The following is a 20557-nucleotide window of genomic DNA, read 5'->3' on the forward strand; positions in this document are numbered from 1 at the left end:
TAAGTTAGATGTTAAAAATAAAACCAAAAGAATTGCTTGGATGAACAGACACTAGACGCGTAATATTACAAAGCATACATGTCTGACAAAATTCATTTCCTTTTTTTTTTTTTTGGTGGTGTTCTGAGGGTTCTGTAGCTTATGCACTAAACTGAATTGCAAAGCTATTGAAATACATGCAATACAATGGTACAAAAAAGAAGAGAAAAGCATGTTACAAAGAGAAGTGTGAATAAAAAATTGTACATCAAGACCTCCAAGTAACAGCACATCTAATCAAAATGTGTAGTACACGACCGAATAAATTAGGTCCGCGTAACTAGAATCGACGGATGTCTTTAGGAGGCCTGAAGTTGAGGGGATGTGTTTCTGGAGTGGCATTGTCATCTTCTTTCCACATTTTTATGGTCTTGTCTGCTTCACATGATATAAGCCTCGTGCCCGTGACATCATAAGTTAAAGCATAAATACCAGCTTCACTGTCCAGTGAACCTGTAAGAGGGAAGGTTGGGGAGAGAGGAAAACAGATAACAGTCATTATATATGTATATCAATCTTGTGCAGAACAGCCAACTAGCATCAAACTGAGCATGTAAAAGCAGTCAAATATGCATACCAGGTTGTACAATTGTTTGAGATTGCTGGAAATTGTGACCACTCTTCCAATCCCAGAACCACATACTGCCATTGTCACCTGAAACAGGGAAAATAAAGTTTAAAATTAAATTCCATATGACAAGTACAGATCACGGGACTATAATCCCTTGTTACAAGATCATGAAAATTAGGGGACAAGGATTAATTTAATTTATTCAATCAAACATAATCCCCCAACAGAATTTTATTAAGTTCTAGGCCAATACCTCCGGTAACCATAACACCCTCCTCATTGACAGCCATTGCATTGATAATAGTTTTCTGTTGAGAGCTGCACATACAACAAATAATGAAAATGTGTCAATTAGTATAAAACAATATTTGTCTAACCAATATCTTTGAAGCCATATAACTTGAACATGAATATTAATTATAGACAACTAACAAACAAATACAAATTGATCTTGCTTTTGTGATTTATCTCACAGGAAACTATCTGATTCTTTATTAATATTGAAGTAAAGAGATGCTCAGCTTATGCTATCCATTTTCTATGTGTATACCGCGTTTATTATCTCGCCTTCTCTGTTTTCTGGCATTTGTATTAGTCGCAGCTTGTATGGTTTCACTTCTGTCTTTACCATTTTGCCAGAAGTTTGGCCCTCAGATAGGGTTTCAGTTCCGTGTTTACATTAATCATTAATTCAGACTTCAGTTGCGTGGTCTTCAGTCTCTTTTTGTCTCAACTCTTGGTTTCTAGGGGAAATGGGCCCTGGTAATCCACAGTTCGGCTGGGATGAAACTAGACTTCCTTTTTGTTGGGAAAAAAGGTGCTCGGCAAGCTCATTCAAGTTATTATTTATGTGTTAGCACACCATCTCACCAAGGGCAGGGCTCTTTCTACCTCCTTAGTCACAGTTTGTGATCCAAGCTAAAAATGTGTGGTCCATATCAAATTCTTAATGGCTCACACCCTCTTTTAGCTTGAGGGGGGAGTAATGGAGTATAGAGATGCTCGGTTGATATTCCTCTTCCAACAAGTTCACTTTTGTTTATTTTTGAAGGGTCACTTTTGTTTATTCGCCAGCCTTATCTGTTTTCTAGCATTTACACTAGTTGCAGCTTGTATATTTTCCGTATTATGTTTGTTAGTTTTATTAGAAGCTTAGCTTATTCTAAAATATTTTGATCTGTAACTAACTGAAAGCAACTCAGTTAGTTACAGTTATTTAGTAGCATAGTATCTACAATATACATACATATATATATATATATATATATATATATATATATATATATATATATATATATATATGAGAATACTGTAATTTTTTCTTTCGGATTCATTTCAGTAACATTTTTCAATTACGGTCCACTTTCATTTTTCTCTCTTCTACCATAAAAGGCAAACCTAATAGTTGATGTTCCCCATAATCACACAAGTTTGATAAGAATAAGTTTATGAACTCACAGCATATTGTGACAAAATTCTCCTTTTGGAAGGGTGAACTTTTTAATATTATCAGCCGATGCAGATGCAAAAGCTTGCCTGCAGCCAACAAAGAAGAAAAGGCGAGACTGAGAAGACAAGATCAAATAACAAATTTAAATAATATTAAAAAATTCAACCATAGTTAAATAGTTAATCATTCTACAAGTAACAATCAAATGATATTGAACACATACTCTTTAGGATGCTTAGCCATTGCTCGAACAGACTTTTTATGGTTTGTAAGAGTTGACATTGTTTTGCCTGCATGAAACACATTCCGTGTAAGATTGGTGCGAAACACATACAGGAACTAAATTCAAGTGCATATATAATCACAGCCGAAAGAAAGAAAAACAAGATGCAAAAAATCAACAATAAATTACCATATCTAAGGTCCCACATCTTGATTGTAGAATCGTGAGAACCAGTGACAACTTGAGGGTCCTATTAACAAAAATGAGCAAAATAAGGCTCCCCAAAGCAAGGAAAAAATAAGGTTTAAAAGTATAAAACTATATTAAGACATGTTTCAAAGCCGCATTTGAATGCTGAAGTCTGTGTACACATTTATCATATCAAAAAATTTGTAGTGGAACTAAGCCACTCAGATAACCCTACATGCCATTATTACAGATATCGATATGTCAGAGGACAGAACTACGGACACGTAGATTACTGACCATACAATATTAGGATTACCAATAATTAAAAATATAGACAACAGGAAAAGAATCGGTGTACCGTTGGCCGTGTAAACACAGAGCAGACAGTGTTCTCATGACCTGAAAGAGCATGAATCTGCATTTTACTGCGTATGTCCCAAACCTGAAAATTTAGTATCATCAAAGCATAGTGTCACATTTCTACTTCCTTAATAATATATTTGTTTTTTAAAAACTGAAATAGATGAGCTGAAAGTATTGAATCCATCTAAATCTAAATATACTATCAATTAACTATATCAACAACGTCCATACCCGGCAGACAGAATCACGTCCTCCAGTCAGTAAAAGGTTAAGTGTGGGATGAATAGCCAAGCAATAAACACCACTCAGATGACCGTGATAAGACCTAATAACCTAAATAAAACAATATAACATGCTTTAGTGGCCAGATATATTTGATAGAGTTCCGTAATTGCTGAAATATTCACCAGAAAAACAAATACTGAAATAAGAACTTTACCTTGTTCTGTTCAAGATCCCAACATTTAACTTGTTTATCATCACCAGCAGAAAACATGTAGGTATGTTTGTGGCTAATAGCAAGGCCTGTAGAGAAAGCATGGTGTTAATACTAACCCAGTTCACAATAGCTGCCACAACTATTAAATATTTATACCTTGGCTCCTCACCTCTTACTTGTTCAATGTGACCTGTTAATGTGAGCTTTAAAACACCACTTGCCAAGTCCCATATCTGCCCAAATGAACAACTTAGCAAAAACAAAAAAAAAACAAAAAACACCCAAAGCTTTGAATAGGACAGTGAAAAAAATTATAAACTCGGCATGAATAAGTTAATAAACTATTTCAAAGTTCCTAGCTTCAGTTTAGAGCAAATATATGGTAATATTGAGTCAATATTTATAATAGATAATTGACATGATGTGTATGGATAACTCTAGGAAAAAAATATCTATCCTTTCAAAAACAAAAACAAAACAACAAAAAACTCAAGGAAAAGAATACAGAGAAAATTAACTTATACTCCCTCCGTTTCAAAATGAGTGTCGCTTTAGCCTATTGCACACAAATTAAGGAATGGAATAAAGTAGTCAAATGTCATAGCAATTTTACCAAATTATCCTAATCAACTATTGGTTTGTTTTTCATTAAAGAAAAAATAATACTTTGGAAGTAGTGTAACAAAGTATTAATTGAAGGGTACAATTGAAAAGAAAAAGTTATTATTGCATTGGAAACTGAAAGTGACATTCATTTTGAAACAAATTTTTTTGGCTAAAACGACACTCATTTTGAAACGGAGGGAGTAATATTTAACAAAAAATTGCAGCAATTTAAAACTTGAATCTGAAATTAATTAACAAAAGGCATAAGCATAGCGAAGCCGCGCACAAGCCAAACATACATCGTGCATGGCACGGTTTACTGCACTAGTTGCTTAAAAAGGATGGTTGTTTTAGATTAAATTGCAAAGAAAGAAAGTAACCCACAGAATGAACAATTCAACATGGGTCCCATGTTTTCCATCTTATCTACATGCCTTCTCATAACAAGAATCAATGACATACATTTTGTGAACAAATACCTTGATAGTTCGATCTGCAGAACCAGTAGCAAACCATGTATTACTTGGATCAACTGCAACAGATCTCACCCATCCTAAGTGACCACTGATGACCTACAGAAAATAACTAACGGTTACATTTCTCAGCTAAAAATATATCAGAAGTATTGCAATTTAAAAGGATATCAGAAAAATTAAGTGTGCTAGACCTGATTAGAATGAAAGAATTAAGCCATTAGCAAACACAGAAACCATTATTTTGATATAATGTCAGCCTATGAATAGCCAAGCTTTAAAATTGAAATTTGTGGTGTTGAGTAGAACCAGCTGTAAAGCATTACCAGTTCTGTGTTTTAAATGGATTTTAAATTGATTCTTTTTTACTATATAGTGGATGCTAACGTAGATCTCTTTCTCATTATTAAGCAGCACAAAATTTTGCTCAGCCCCTACAAACAATAAAATAATGATCCAAATCCAGCAGACGAATGGAAATTCTGAAAGTAATTAATCCAAGGTATCCTTGCACTTATGTTAAGAAAATGGGAGCTACAGGAAGATGGAATTAAACAGGTCCTTCGCCTAAACTACTGGCTAGCGTACCAAACATCCCCAATTAACATTGGTTTTGGTTCACAGAATCTGAGAATGAAAAAGAACAAACCTAATACCACTCATCTATCATTTTTTTTAATGGTGAATGTTAGTATGTAAATTGTTATGTTAGTTTTTTTCTCCTTGCCAGGACTTGAACGCCGGACGTCCAACTCCCTTAGCTCAAACCAGTTGAGGTACCCAACACCCCCAACCACTCATCTATAATTAAATAGTTAAAAAAGGGGTCAAGTAGTTCTCACCCTGTAGTTTTTCCACGGTGCATGCCACACAGGTCGTGGCCATTTACTTGGCATTCTTTCCATCAAAGCGGATGTTGAGAAATTCCTGTCATATTTAGAAACTACGACAGTTTAGTCAAAAAGGTCAAACCAACAGAATGTCAATCCTAGATATATTCATATTGACTAAAATAAAAACAGATGATAGTGTGCAGAACCAACAAAATGAGTATGAAAATAAACTCTTAAATATAGAGGCATCAAGAGAAAGCCAGAACCTTTCAGATGAGCCGGAGGTAGAAACAACTACTGTATTTTTGCCCTGAAAACCAAGACCATTCCTGTAAAGAAACATAACATAAGAACCAATCATCTTTAATGGCTGTTCAAAAACTTTGCAGGCTGCATGTGACATAATCTATGTTTCATTTGGAACCTATTATGGCTTCACTTTCTACAACAGAACGGAATAGTAATGAAAAGTGATTTCAAGATATTGTATTAAAATATATTTTTTGGTGTAGAATATGGTATTAAAATCTATCAATTTCTTAAAAATATCAAAACACAAGAAAAGATAAATTGAACAGAATACTTCCCTATGCATGGAATACTTTTATATTTTTCTTTTGAAAATAAAATTTCACACCTTAGCAAATTTTCATCAACTTCTGCAATACATCATAAACAGTTTTATAAAATATTGAAAGCCAAATAGGCTCTTCAAAAAATATTTCATAATATTGAACACAACAGGATTCATTATTAAGCTTTTGCAAGCAGAACGTATGATTCAAATCATGACTGTTAGAGGCAAAAATCTGATAACTATGACCAAATCAGATTATTCATGAGCAAAAGATTGTCCCTAGACAAAATGTGTAAAAGTTAAAGAAAAATATTCTTACGTAGCAGTGGATGGCATAGATGGACCAACAACCAAAGCATTTTGGGCCCCTCCTTTCTGGAGATCCTTGGAATCTCCTGGACCTGTCAACATAAAAACACTCTCTCAAATCCAATATATGTTGTTATAATACTGAAATTAAAATTATATTAATCATAACATTCTTTTGTCATTCTCTGTAAAAACACTCTCAAACCAGGTGTAAGATTTCTCTCTATTATCCCCCCCCCCCCCCCCCCCCCCCCCCCTCCTCTCCAAACAAGAAACTAAGGGTGTGTTTGGATTGAGGGTTTAGGAGGGGAGGGTTTGTTTTTCTTTTTTAAATTACGGACTATATAACATGTTTCTCTAAAATAAATTAAGTGTGATTTAAGTATTATATGATCATTCCATCATGTTAATATGTTAACTCTTCAAAAAAATATTTTATAGTGTCCGTAATTTAAAAATGAAATCTAAACCCTCCCCTCCCTTCCCCTCCTAAACCCTCCATCCAAACACACCCTAAGGGTCCATTTGGGAGGGGAGGGCTAAGTCTATATCTTGAAATATAATTGATATTTAAAAAAAAAAAAAAAATTAAAGAACACTTAGTTTATTTTAAAAAACATTTTATATTGTTTGTAATTTAAAAAAGAAAAGTAAGCCCTCCCCTCCAGCATCCTTAATCCAAACCTACCGTAAATGCTAACCACATAAGCAAAAAGATTCTTAGAAACCATAATGAACTAGGTGTCAATTCATCAATATTCCACCAACTAGATAATCATATTCATAAACCGAGATGATAACTATTACTATGAGTACCATATTCATACCTGGAAGAGCAAGCACGTTAGAAGACCCTGCTTGTTGAGAGTGATTCTGTGTAGCAGAGTTTGTCTGCTGGTGAGGTTTAGCAGTACTTTTAATTCCACCATACTCAGCATGTACCTAATGTCCATTACAAACCATATTAGCATAACTACACCTATTCATACTAATCAACAACAACAACCAAGCATTATCCCACTAAGTGAGGTCGGCTACATGAATCAAACGACGTCATAATGCTCTATCGTATGCCATATAGTTTTTCCAAGTCTTCCTCTGCCTCTAATGACTTGACTACTCTCCATCTGACCTACTCTCCTTACTAGTACAGAATCCACAAGTCTTTACTCTACATGCCCAAACCACCTAAAGCCTAGTTTCCACCATCTTTTCTACTATAGGTGCTATTCATAATAATCCCAAGGAGAAAAAACCTAAAAAACTCAATAGCCCTCAGGAAAAATCCAAACTTTATACAATTTACATCCCATCCTAATCAATGGCAATATAAGAGTACTAAATTAAAATTAAAATCTCAAATCAAACCCATTATAAGTATAATTAAGATAAAACTAAATCCATTATGAATACAAACCACCTCAGCATAACTATACATCTATCTATTCGTAATAATCCCTCAAAATATAAACTTGATAACCCTCAGAAAAATCCAAACTTCTACAAAACTCAAAATCAAATCCATAATTATAATAAACTGCATTATGATTACTAAATTATTAAAATTAACAAAATTAAAAACAAACCCATTGCGAGTAAGTATAATTAAGATGAAACTAACCTTGTAATTGACACGAATTTTCTTGCTGCAAAAAAAAAAAAAATCAGAATTGAGTATATGAAAAGGGGAAGAATTAAGAAGAGAAAAGGAAAAAGGAGGAACCTTTCGGGATCAGGAGGAGGGAGTTGTTGATGAACGGGAGAGAAGAGATCGAGGGCACGTTTAAGGGATTTGAAGCTAAGCTTTTTTAGGGATTGGGGTTCAACTGGTTCTATTGCCGCCATTACGACGTCGTACGAGGGAGGTTTGGTTTAGGGTTTAATTCCCAATCACAGAGCGTAGAGTAAGAATGGGAGGAGAAACAATTGAAATTTACTTGCTTCGAGATTAGAGCATCGGTTTCCTAACAAGGACTCCTTAAATGGACCCCACGTGACACATCACTTATTTATAATTTTTTAATAAAAGTACCTATTAAGGACTCAATGACTCCAATGGCAATACACTAATAAGGACTCCAATGAAAAATATTTAAATATGTTCCACTATCTTTACATATTAAACAAAATAATTTATCTATTACTCATTTTTACAAGTGGGACCAAGTAGTACACATTTTATTACTTCTTTATGCAAGTGGGACCAAGTAGTACACATTTTATTACTTCTTTATGCAAGTGGGACCAAGTAGTACACATTTTATTACTTTTTTAAACGTGGGACCCGTTAGTTACTCAGGAGAGAGAGGGTCCTTATATAGTTGCCCGTTCCTTAACGGGGACTCAATTTTTCTTCCTCCAATGGAGGGTCCTTAACGGGGAGTGGTCCTTGTTAAGTAAGGACCCCCCATTGGAGATGCTCTTAAATATATACACGATGATTTTGGGTAATTTTTTATTTTCCAATTGTATCTTCCAACTCGATATACCTGAAGAAAATAATTTTTTTCAACTTTTAGTGTTGACTTAGATAAGAAAAAATTTAAAAAATTTAACAAACACGATATGAGTATATATATATATATATATATATATATATATATATATATATATATATATATATCTAGTTTTTATTCTTGTATCCTTTAAAAAGTGTAACAAAATAGATGAATATATTTATACTTATTTTTTTATTATCTTAATTATATTCTTAAACAACTTTTTCTATATTAAAAATTGTTGTTGGTGTCATTAGAAAAAAAAAAAAAGAATTTAGATTATATTTTTTTGTTATATGGTTGGTGTCATTTAAATAGTTAATCATGGTTAATTTTTTAGTTATAGTTTGAAAGAAAAAATCATTTATATTTTTACATTTAATCAAAACCAAAATTTCATAAAAAAAAAAAAATATCATTCAAAATTTTCAAACATTACGTGCCCGTTTTTTCGCTAACTTTGTATAATATTATTTTAATCTTTCCCCAAAACAACATTTATTTTAATCTTTATCTATAATAAATGAATTTGTTAAATCTTATTATAATAGGAACAACTGCATTATAATTAAATACGATAAAATAATTATATAGTTAAGCACAGTTAAAAACCAGAAAGAGGGACATCTTAGCATCAATATTGATGCTAGTATCTATAAAAAAAATCAATAGAAAATTAGATAATTTCTAAAAATCTAACAAAGTAACTTTTAACATAAGTCAAACCAATTCCATTTTTTAAGATTTTTACTTAGTGTTCCCATATGTAAACACAATAGAACAAGTGAGCTATTTTGTAGAGCAGCATAGGAGGAGCCTAAGAATAATTTCATATGATTAAGTACATTAAAGAAGGTACAATTAATAGATTAACGACATGAAATGCTAAAGCATGAAATGCTAAAGCAAATAGGTATCAACTTAGGCTACATGAAATGCAGCCTAAGTACTTCTTTATATAGTCCTTACTTCTTGACATAATAGTCGTCTCTTGTGCCACCTAAGACATATTAACAACATTTTGGAATGGCGTTTACCATGGCTTTCTCGCATTCCAGTAATAGATGGAATGGTGTTTACCATGGATTTCTCGCATTCCGATAATAGATTAACGTGAATTTAATGAAGCTATAATTAGTACTCCCTCCGTTTCAAAATACATGTCCATTTTTTGCAATGTGCACTATTCACTTGACTTACTTTGACCATATTTTTTAACTAATCTATAAATACAAATATTAGCATGTAAGATGTTGTTTGATTTGTCTCGACAAATATTTTCAAAATATTAAATTTTTATAATTTTTTACTTTAGATAATTAAAGATATTAACAGTCAAAATTGTGCATTGGCATGTGTTAAGTGGTTGACTTGGACATGTATTTTGAAACGGAGGGAGTAGCATTCAGTAAATGCACATTTTATACTATGCAGCCGCTAAAACAAACAGTCACTAATTGTGATCCAGAGTCTCTCATTTTCATTTGCTATGAGTATGGTAGTGTGTGGAGCTTGTTATCCCTCATATATATAACTCATATGTACAGAGCATGTGGAACCAAGACACGCTTCAACAATGTTGTTCGTTCATGCAAGTTATGAAGCACTCGGCAAGGAGACCACAACAAGTTGACATGCACAACCTTGCTCAGAGCGAGGTAGACATGACTTGAACAATCAAGCTAGTGTTGAGGTCAGATTTGATTAGGTGAGGTAAGCCAACATGATTTGAACAATCAAGCTAGTGTTGAAGTATGCCTTGCTTTGTGAAGGTGAGTCATGACTTAATAGTTAAAACTAATGTTATGTAAGACCTGATTGCTAAAGCTGAAATATTAGGCGCACGTAGTTTAGTCGTTCATACCAGTCTAGGGTGGAGAGTGAGACGGTGCATGTTTTGGTTAGGCATGGCACATAAAAATTGAAAATACAACAAAAATAAGAAGAGTAACATAAAGGTGCCTAGTAAAAATGAAGAAGGTCCGGAGTTGGCAGGATAGTTTTGATAATTTAGGGACAAATGTCTCATTTTGGGTGCTAGGTTGTCTTCAGGGTTATGTTTTTGCTAGGGTATGCTAGCAAAACTTTCTTCCTTTTTTTGGTTACTTGTGTTTTTTGTTAATTTTGCTTAATGCACTGTGTAGATCAGTGAGCAAAAACTCAAGTAATTGGACTTGATAGTTAATCACCACGAATTGTCATAACAACCTTTTTGTCAAACTTTACTTATTTTCTGATCGACTTTTAGATTATCATAACCATTTTACCCAACAATCGGAAGATTAACACAAAAAAACGAAACAATTTTTTGAGAAAAATATTTTTACATTACATAATGGGGAGAGTTGTTGATAAGCGATTGGAAGATAATGTTTTTCAAGTAAAGAGTGCATGTGTCATAAGCATGTTTGAGTTCAGTGCAATATCCCCTATATAGAATTTAATTGGCCAGAATACACGGTGAGAAGTGACTATAGTATTGTGTAACCTAATTGTTTTTGTCTTCAGGAAGCATTGTGAGTAAATTATTCGATATATATATATATATATATATATATATATATATATATATATCATTTCCCATTTCAATATACTTGAGTAGCAAGTAGCAGCCGTTTTGATTGATTTCTACTTGGCCTCTTTTGATTGTAAGAGCTTCCATTTCATTTCGCAACAAAACGATTTGCACCATACTCAAGATTTGCAAAATCATAATTCATGGGAATAACATATTGGTATTTGTTACATTACATTACAATAATAACATTTCCTGTACAGTGCTAGACAATCAACTACTATTCACAATGATGTTCACTCAAAGTACAAATTTCATAAGTATTTACTATAGTAATCACATATGTAACATCGATATTTTAAATTGAAGGTGTGTCATGTTGTGAATTCGATGAAAAATCACACCAATAATAAACTTGATGTGTGGAGCAAGTTAATCAAGCAACCAAACTCAAAGTGGATAACAATTAAATATAAACAAAAGTAGAAAACAGCGAGAGAAAGAAAGAGAGAACACAAAAGAATTTGTTAACCTAGTTCGGTCCAAATTGACCTAGTCTAGGGAAGAGAGCAGCCCTCCATTTCACTATAATGATGAGTAACTTTACAAAAGAGATATCAATGGGTTACAAGAATAAGTTTCCCGTCTAATTCTACCCAAAGCCTCAATCTCTTCCTGTGACCAAGAGACTCAATCCTAATACTGGTTCCCAAGGTGAATCAACCAAACCCTAGTGTTTGTTGCCAAGAGCAAACTCTATACAAACCCTAGTTTGATTTCTAAACCCTTTTTTCAGCCCCCTCTATCTCAAGGTTTAATCTTATACAAGGTCTATATTTATAGTAAAAGTATAACTCATAAATTTGGAACGAATATCACACTGAATATACGTTTTTTTTTCTCCTACAGTGAAAGAATATTTGCATCAAAAATATAAAATTCCCTTTCAGAATATATTTGCATCAAATCGTCCTTCATACGGTACAAAAATGTATTTATTGTCCATAAATATATTTTCAGCACAAAATATATTTGAAATGAATCTTTTATATTTTTAGCAATAATATTCTCCATCCATCAAATTTTGAGTCATACTACAACATTCTCCACCTTGACTCTAAATTAGTGATGATGCCAATTTAGCATCAACCACCATGCTGCTCTTTCCCTTGCTTCCCACTACACCATGTAGCTCCACAAGTTTGCACCTTAACCTCTTCAACCATTGGAATGTCTTCCGCCCTTTTGAAGATCCTTGTGTCCAAACTACTCAAGGAATTTTAGTTAGTTCCACAAGTACACACTTTAACCTCTTCAGCCATCTGAATGTCTTCCGCCTTCTCGAAGATCCTTGTATCCAAACTACATTAGGAATTTTCGGTAGTTCTACAAGACTATGGAAGACTATACCATAACCTCTTCAATACAGGACTTCTCCCTCTTCCTTGAAGATCTACTTGTGCCCAATCACCCTTGGCTTTTAGAGTAATCCACAAGTACACACCTTAACCCCTTCAGCCATCGGAATGTCTTCCGCCTTCTTGAAGGTCCTTGCAGTCCAACTACACTAGGAATTTTAGGTAGTTCCACAAGCATTCACCATAACCTCTTCAACACAGGACATCTCCCGCTTCCTTGAAGATCACCTTGCATCCAATCACCCTTGGCCTTTTTTTAGGGTAATCCCGCAAGTCGTGCTATACATTCTTCAACCTCCGAAATGCCTTCCATCTTCATGAAGAAATCTCTTGCTCACCACTAGAGCATAGCACCCAAGGTCCTCCATAGTCGTACCATTATCAGTGTGTTTAACTCTGTAACACCCACGTTTGACGAGGACAGGGGGAGTGGTCACCAGTGCACAAGGCACGACAATGAGCGGCTCCCGACAGTTTCTAGAGGAACCGAATCACATTGGAATGAGAGGGATCCTAAGGTTGTGTAGGTATGGGACTACATGGTTGAAGGAAGGCTTATAAGAATTGTTTGGTACTACCTATATCAACAAGATGCATCTTCTTTTTGGTAGCTCATTCCTTAAGAACTCCACAGTTAAGCGTGTTTGACTTGGAGCAATTTTGGGATGGGTGACCTACCGGGAAGTTTCCCGGTAAGCGTGCGAGTGAGGACAAAACATGCTGAAAAGACTCGTGTTGGTTTGTAGGGTCAGTCGGCAATCCTGAAAGCAGTTTGGGATGTTACAAATGGTATCAGAGCAGACCTCTCCTAGTACGGTGTGGTTCGGGGACGAACCAAGCGGAAGCTGGTGGGCATGTAACACCCACGGTTGACGAGGACAGGGGGAGTGGTCGCCAGTGCACAAGGCACGACAATGAGCGGCTCCCGACAGTTTCTAGAGGAACCGAATCACATCGGAATAAGAGGGATCCTAAGGCTGTGTAGGTATGGGACTACATGGTTAAAGGAAGGCTTATAAGAATTGTTTGGTACTACCTATATCAACAAGATGCATCTTCTTTTTGGTAGCTCATTCCATAAGAACTCCACAGTTAAGCGTGCTTGACTTGGAGCAATTTTGGGATGGGTGACCTACTGGGAAGTTTCCCGGTAACCGTGCGAGTGAGGAGAAAACACGCTGAAAAGACTCGTGTTGGTTTGTAGGGTCAGTCGGCAATCCTGAAAGCAGTCTGGGATGTTACAAACTCCACCTCAAGCTGAGCGTACTCTACATCAACTAGCAAATGCGTACACCCCACTATGTCTTCCACCTTGAAACTCTACCTCAACAGGTAAATCATGAGCATTGTTGCCTCCGCCTCTCCATACTGATCATGAGTATTTTTACCACCGCCTCTCCAGGCTGATGTTGAGTGTTTAACGTCTCTCCAGACGACCACCGCTCCACTAGGCATCATTCTTAAGGTGAGAAACATCACCTTCTTCATCCTCCTAACAACACACCACCAAAGCACCCGCATCCTCAAGATGCACCTCAATAATCTCCAAATCATTAAGGATTTCGTTGAACTCCGTACGTTTCTCCATGATGACCTTTGACTCTACCATCTTGAATGAGTAAATTTGTTGCTTTAGGAATTGCCGATGAGCGAAAGACTTTGTCATATACAAATATTCGAACTTTAACCACATCGATATCGCGGTTGGTTCCTTCGCTACATCTCTCAAAACTTTATCCCTGAGGCACAAGACAATGGCACTCCTGGCCTTGTCCACCATCTAGGTCTTCTCCGCTCGTGACATGGTGACCGGTAACACACCTTCACCCTTCAAAGCTTTCTCACACTTTTACTGTATTAACACCGCTTCCATCTTTACCTTCCATAACCCAAAATGGTTATCCCCGGTAAACTTCTAAATATCCCACTTCGAATCCATGGTACTTGATTATCCTTTGACCCTTGCCCCACGGTGGGCGCCAATTGTTGTGAATTCGATGAAAAATCACACTAATAATAAACTTGATGTGTGGAGCAAGTTAATCAAGCAACCAAACTCAAAATGGATAACAATTAAACACAAGCAAAAGTAGAAAACAACAAGAGAAAGAAAGAGAGAACACAAAATAATTTGTTGACCCAGTTCGGTCCAAATGGACCTAGTCTGGGGGAGAGAGCAGCCCTCCGTTTTCACTATAATGATAAGTAACTTTACAAAAGAGATATCAATGGGTTACAAGAATAAGTCTCCCGCCTAATTCTACCCAAAGCCCCAATCTCTTCCCGTGACCAATATACTCAATCCTAATAGTGTTTCTCATGGTGAATCAACCCAACCCTAGTGTTCGTTGCCAAGAGCAAACTCTATACAAACTCTAGTTTGATTTATAAACCCTTGTTTCAGCCCCCTCTATCTCAAGGTTTACTCTGATACAATGTCTATATTTATAGTAAAAGTATAACTTATAAGTTTGGAACGAATATCACACTGAAGATACGTTTCTTTTTTTTCTCCTTCAGTGAAAGAATATTTGCATCAAAAATATAATATTCCCTTTCAAAATATATTTGCATCAAATCGTCCTTCATACGGTACAAAAATATATTTATTGTCCATAAATATATTTTCAGCACAAAATATATTTGAAACAAATCTTTTATATTTTTATCAACAATATTCTCAATCCATCAAATTTTGAGTCATACTATGTCTGATACTTGTCAATATTTGATTCGAACACAACACTAACACGTGCTACATTCAATCACTTCCATTTTCTCAAATTATTATCAACGTATCTGTGAGTATGGTGTTCGGTGTCTGTGTTGGTGCTTGACAAGTAATCAATGATGTAAGGTATGAACTCACTAAGCATGTTAGCTTAAAAGTTAGTTTTGTCATATTAAGAACAGTATGCAAAATCCATGGTACAAACATAGGAACCAAATTAGAAGGGTACACCTCATTGCATGTTACCTTATGATTTGTGTATTTGTGTTATATCAAGACCCAAAAGGATCGAGAAGAACGTTTGAACTGAGAAAATAATATGTATAGCTAAACTTCCCCATGATAAGTATTACACTATGAAACCCCGATACGGATACGGGTGCGGGTATGATACGATACGATACGGGTACGCAGATACGCAATTTTTTTAAAATTTAGGATACGATACGGTCAAGATACGTTAACAAAAAAATTATATCAAAATTTATATGTATGTAAAATACTTGAAGAAAATTAACATTGATTACTCTTAATTATTATATTATTACAAAAGTCACAATTTTTAAAAAAATCATACATGTGTTCAAAATAAAAAAAATGTAAGTTTTTCTTATAAACCATATTATATTTTCATATGTGAGGATATCGAGAGAAGAATAATGAAAAGAACTCAAACAAATTTTATCTAATGTTGATTAACTGAATCACCTCTCTCGTTACCTTTATCCACAAGAAGTATAATTTTAAGTGGTTCATAGAGAAACAATTTAACTAATGGATATCTAAAATTGAATCATATACATCTCTACTGAAATTTTACAACATTGTCTCACTTTTTTGCCCTTCATATTTTTCTAGGATACGTATATGTGAAGTATCTTATAAGTATTCTTGTGTATACGTGGAGTATCATATAAGCATCCGATAATTTATTTATTGAAAATTAAAATAATTAATTCCGATACTTCATGGGTACGTGGTATCCGATACGTATCCGATACGGGCACATCTCCGTTTTGGAGTATCCATGCTTCACTGTATCACATCATCACATGGTTATTATTCATTTGAAAGGATGAAATTAAGAGCATTTTGTTTTGGAGTTTTCTTAATGAAAAAAAATACTTTATGAAGGATTTGTTTCGAAAATTTGGGGCAAAACATTTTGTCATATCCTTATAAGCATACAAATCATTGTGAAAAAAATCACTGCAAAAACAGACACGTAGCAAAAAAATTCTAATTATTGGCATATGGTAATACAATGTTATGTAGCAAAACTTAAGGAAACAACAATTGGTACCCGGCATCAGCAACAACCTGAATCTTGAATCATTGCCATGTTTGCGCACGATTCTCCCTTCATTACAGGGTAGGCTGGGGGCATTAGAATCAACAAAAACCACTAAATTCAAGTAAATAAATCAAACATAGATGTTAATTTCTACCTGCCAAAAAAACATGGTCATGAATTTTTATATTGTTTACGGTTAAAAATTCATATTTAATTTGTGTTTTGTTAAAAAATTCTAATTTTTTTTTGGGAATATTTTTTACAATATTCTACACATTTCTGCACAATTTCATTAAAATATACAAAAATTAACTTAAAAATAGGGATCAAAAGTAGTGATTGAAAATTTTATAGTGACTAAAAGTTGAAGGAAAATTTTAGAGGGACTAAAACGAAAAGTTGGTATATTTATAGGGATCAAAAGCATATTTAACCCTAAAATAAATAAGCATGAAGTTAATAACAAATTCAAACTGACAAGAAAACAAGAGATTATGCAAAATAAAACATTTTGTTCAACATCATCAAACAAATATTTATTAGTTAGAAGTCATAGACCTCCACTTTATCTTTCAATAAATAAAAACCAATAAAAAAATAAAGATGCAAGACTCATAATTGCAATATAGTGTGTCTTTGAAATCAAACACCCCTTTTACCCCTTTTGCTTGATAAGATGATTTGAGTTTAATTTTTGGTAGAACAAATTTTTGTTAGACTTTAATTATCTTTCGGTCAAATTTCAGATTATCAGAACACTTTTTTTGAGAGAGATATTTTTACATTACATAATGGACGAGAGTTGTTGATAAACGATTGGAAAACAATGTTTTTATTTTCAATATACTTGTGTAGCAACCGTTTTGATTGATTTCTTCTTGGCCTCTTTTGATTGTAAGAGCTCCCATTTCATTTCGCAACAAAACGATTTGCACCTTACTCAAAATTTGCTAAATCATAATTCATGGGAATAACATATTGGTATTTGTTACAATACATTACAATAATAACATTTCATGTACCTTTTCCAAAAGAAAAATAATTTTTCTTGTACAGTACTAGACAATCAACTACTATTCACAATGATTTCCACTCAAAATACAAATTTCATAAGTATTTACTATAGTAATCACATATGTAACATCGACATTTCAAATTGAAGGTGTGTCCAATGTCTGATACTTGTCGATATTTGATACGAACACAATACTGACACGTGCTACATTCATTCACTTCCATTTTCTCAATTATTATCAATGTCTGTGTGAGCATGGTGTCCAGTGTCTGCTTTGGTGCTGGACAAGTAATTAGTTTTGTCATAATAAGAACAATATGCAAAATCAATGGTACAAACACATGAACCAAATTATAAGGGTTCACCTCATTGCATGTTAGCTTATGATTTGTGTATTTGTATTATATGAAGACCCAGAAGGATCGAGAAGAATGTTTGACGTGAGAAAATAATATGTTTATTAAAACTTCCCCATGATAATTATCATATCACATGGTTATCTACTAACACTATTTAAAAATCGAAGTCCAACAAAATTTCATAATCATCCTCAGTTAAATGCTCAATCTTCTTAATTTTATGGATACATTTGTCATTTTGCAAAAAAAAAAAAACTAATTTATTCAATTTTTAAAAATTTAATTTTTTAGGTTTATCTTCCGTGCATTACTAAATCCCTAAATATTGCAAGTTTGTCACTTCAAATCTAACTAATTCAAGGTATTAAATTTTTTTTTCTCTATTATTTTTGAAGCCTAATTAATTCCTATGAGTATGTTGAAAATTTGTTACATTCTAAAAACCTGTTTTTATTTTCCAATAAGCTTTAAAAAGGCAGTTAGTTAAATTTTTTTGCTTGATCATTTAGAAGCCAAACTAATTCCTATGAGTACGAAAGAAATTTTAATTATTAACATGAGCACGTAAGAAATTTGCGAATAGAAAGTTGTTACATTCTAAAAAGCCAGTTTTTTTGGGATAAACTCTAATTCAATTTTTTTCCGAGCACGTGGGAAATTTGTGAATAGAAAATTGTTGCATTCTAAAAAGCCAGTTTTTTTGGGATAAACTCTAATTCAATTTTTTTCCCGATAAGCTCTACAAGGCCAATTAATAAATTTGTTAAATTTATTCCAAGCGTAAAACTAATATCCTATATTTACAAGTTCAACAAATTTGTTAATGCCTCATGGATCAATTTTCTAATGACCCTAATCAATTCCCTCAAAAAAAAAAAATGACCCTAATCAATGTCCAACAAATGTAACTAATACATTTGTAAAAAACAAAGTGTAACTAGCTACCCTCCGCGTGTGATAACACCCAAAATATATTTTATGTTTTATGGTCATTTGTTTTGCATGATTATTGGATTTCCAATTAGGTTTGTCTCCCGAGCATAACTAAATCCCTAAATATTGCAAGTTTATCACTTCAAAGCTAACTAATTTGATGTATTAACTTTTTTTGCTCTATTATTTTTGAAGCCTAACTAATTTCCTATGAGTATGTTTTTTGAAGGAATTTCCTATGAGTATGTTGAAAATTTGTTACATTCTAAAAGCATATGTTTTTATTTTCCGATAAGCTCTAAAAAGCCAATTAATTAATTTTTTTTTGCTTTTTCATTTAGAAGCCTAACTAATTCCTATGAGTACAAAAGAAGTTTGAATTAGTAACCATGAGCACGTGAGATATTTGTGAGAAAAAATAAATAAAAATTTGTTACATTCTTTTTTTTTTTTGAAAGAGAAAAAATTTGTTACATTCTAAAAAGCCAGTTTTTTGGGATAAGCTCTAATTCAGTTTTTTTCCCGATAAGCTCTACAAGGCCAATTAATTAATTTGTTGGGTTTATCACTTCCAAGCCTAAAACTAATATCCTATATTTACAACTATATTAAAACCAATGTTCAACAAATTTGTTAATGACTCATGGATCAATTTTCTAATGACCCTAATTAATGTCCAACAAATGTAACTAATACATTGTATTGTTTTAGTGTCATTTGTTTTGCATGATTATTGGATTTCCAAAATAGTCATGAGTGGTGCATGATTATTGTTTTGCATTATCATGTGATAACACAACTATATCTATAACGGGTGTGGTGCAAACATTGACTGATGTTTTGCATATAAAATAAAACGTTAATTAATAGAAACACTACATTCATGTTTATATTTTAAAAATAGTCATGAGTTTTCATTTTTTTTTTGAGAAATGAGTTTTCAAAATTATATCATATTAACTTTCTCATATATGTATATAAAAATTTGTTTATGCACATATAAGTACATAAAATCTGCAACGAATACGGTGCAAACATTGAACAGTGTTTTGCATATAAAATAAAAAGTTATTTAATAGAAAAACTACATTAATTTTGATTTTGAAAACAGCCATGAGTTTTTAAAATTTTATCAACTTTCTCATATATATGTACATAAAAAAATTGTTTATACATATATAAGTACATAAAATTTGCAACAAGCGCGGTGCAAACATTGAACAGTCTTTTGCATATAAAATAAAAAGTTATTTGTTAGAAACACTATGTTAATTTTGATTTTGAAAATAGTCATGAATTTTCAAAATTTTATCATATCAACTTTCTCATATATCTACATAAAAATTTGTTTTAGCATATATAAACAAATAAAATCCATAACTGTTGTGACTCAACTATTTAACAATTTTTTTGTATATGTAAGAGAAAAATATTTAATATAAACATTACATTAATACTCATAATTTTCATTTGATATCTATAAACATTTTACAATATTAACAATCTAATTATTTTTTATATAATTATCAAAGTGTTAAGTGACCCGTGCGAAAGCACAAGTCCCTTTCTAGTTATTCATCTGAAAGGTTGAAATTAAGAGCATTTTGTTTTGGAGTTTTCTTAATGAAAAAATACTTTATAAATGATTTGTTTCGAAAATTTGGGGCAAAACATTTTGTCATTTTCATAGAAGCATACAAATCATTGTGAAAAAATCTCTGC

The 20557-nt window shown here is 33.1% G+C and overlaps 1 protein-coding gene across 1 annotated transcript; it reads right to left on the reverse strand.

Moving 5' to 3' along the window:
- Positions 1-36: 36 nt before the first annotated feature.
- On the reverse strand, positions 37-8000 carry LOC146945418 (protein pleiotropic regulatory locus 1-like). Its single transcript, XM_085743747.1, has 17 exons — positions 7796-8000; positions 7694-7718; positions 6900-7014; positions 6083-6164; positions 5453-5515; positions 5196-5280; positions 4360-4452; positions 3444-3507; positions 3275-3360; positions 3067-3168; positions 2831-2914; positions 2473-2533; positions 2284-2350; positions 2069-2146; positions 864-928; positions 617-694; positions 37-492 (listed from the first exon to the last, which is right to left on the reverse strand). Exons 1-17 carry the CDS (start codon positions 7915-7917, stop codon positions 320-322), a joined length of 1443 nt encoding a protein of 480 aa, XP_085599873.1. The 5' UTR covers positions 7918-8000; the 3' UTR covers positions 37-319.
- Positions 8001-20557: the final 12557 nt, after the last annotated feature.

Source organism: Medicago sativa, chromosome 2, assembly GCF_051527215.1.
Source record: "Medicago sativa cultivar Bolivia chromosome 2, Bolivia_mono, whole genome shotgun sequence".
NCBI lineage: Eukaryota > Viridiplantae > Streptophyta > Magnoliopsida > Fabales > Fabaceae > Medicago > Medicago sativa.

Excerpts from the sequence above, each read along its gene's own strand:
- LOC146945418 (XM_085743747.1), bottom strand. The coding sequence starts at position 7,917 with ATGGCGGCAATAGAACCAGTTGAACCCCAATCCCTAAAAAAGCTTAGC. Across the intron at positions 3,508-4,359 it reads CTGCAGATCGAACTATCAAG|ATATGGGACTTGGCAAGTGG; the intron begins GTATTTGTTCAC and ends TCATTTGGGCAG. Across the intron at positions 2,147-2,283 it reads ATGGCTAAGCATCCTAAAGA|GCAAGCTTTTGCATCTGCAT; the intron begins GTATGTGTTCAA and ends TGTTGGCTGCAG.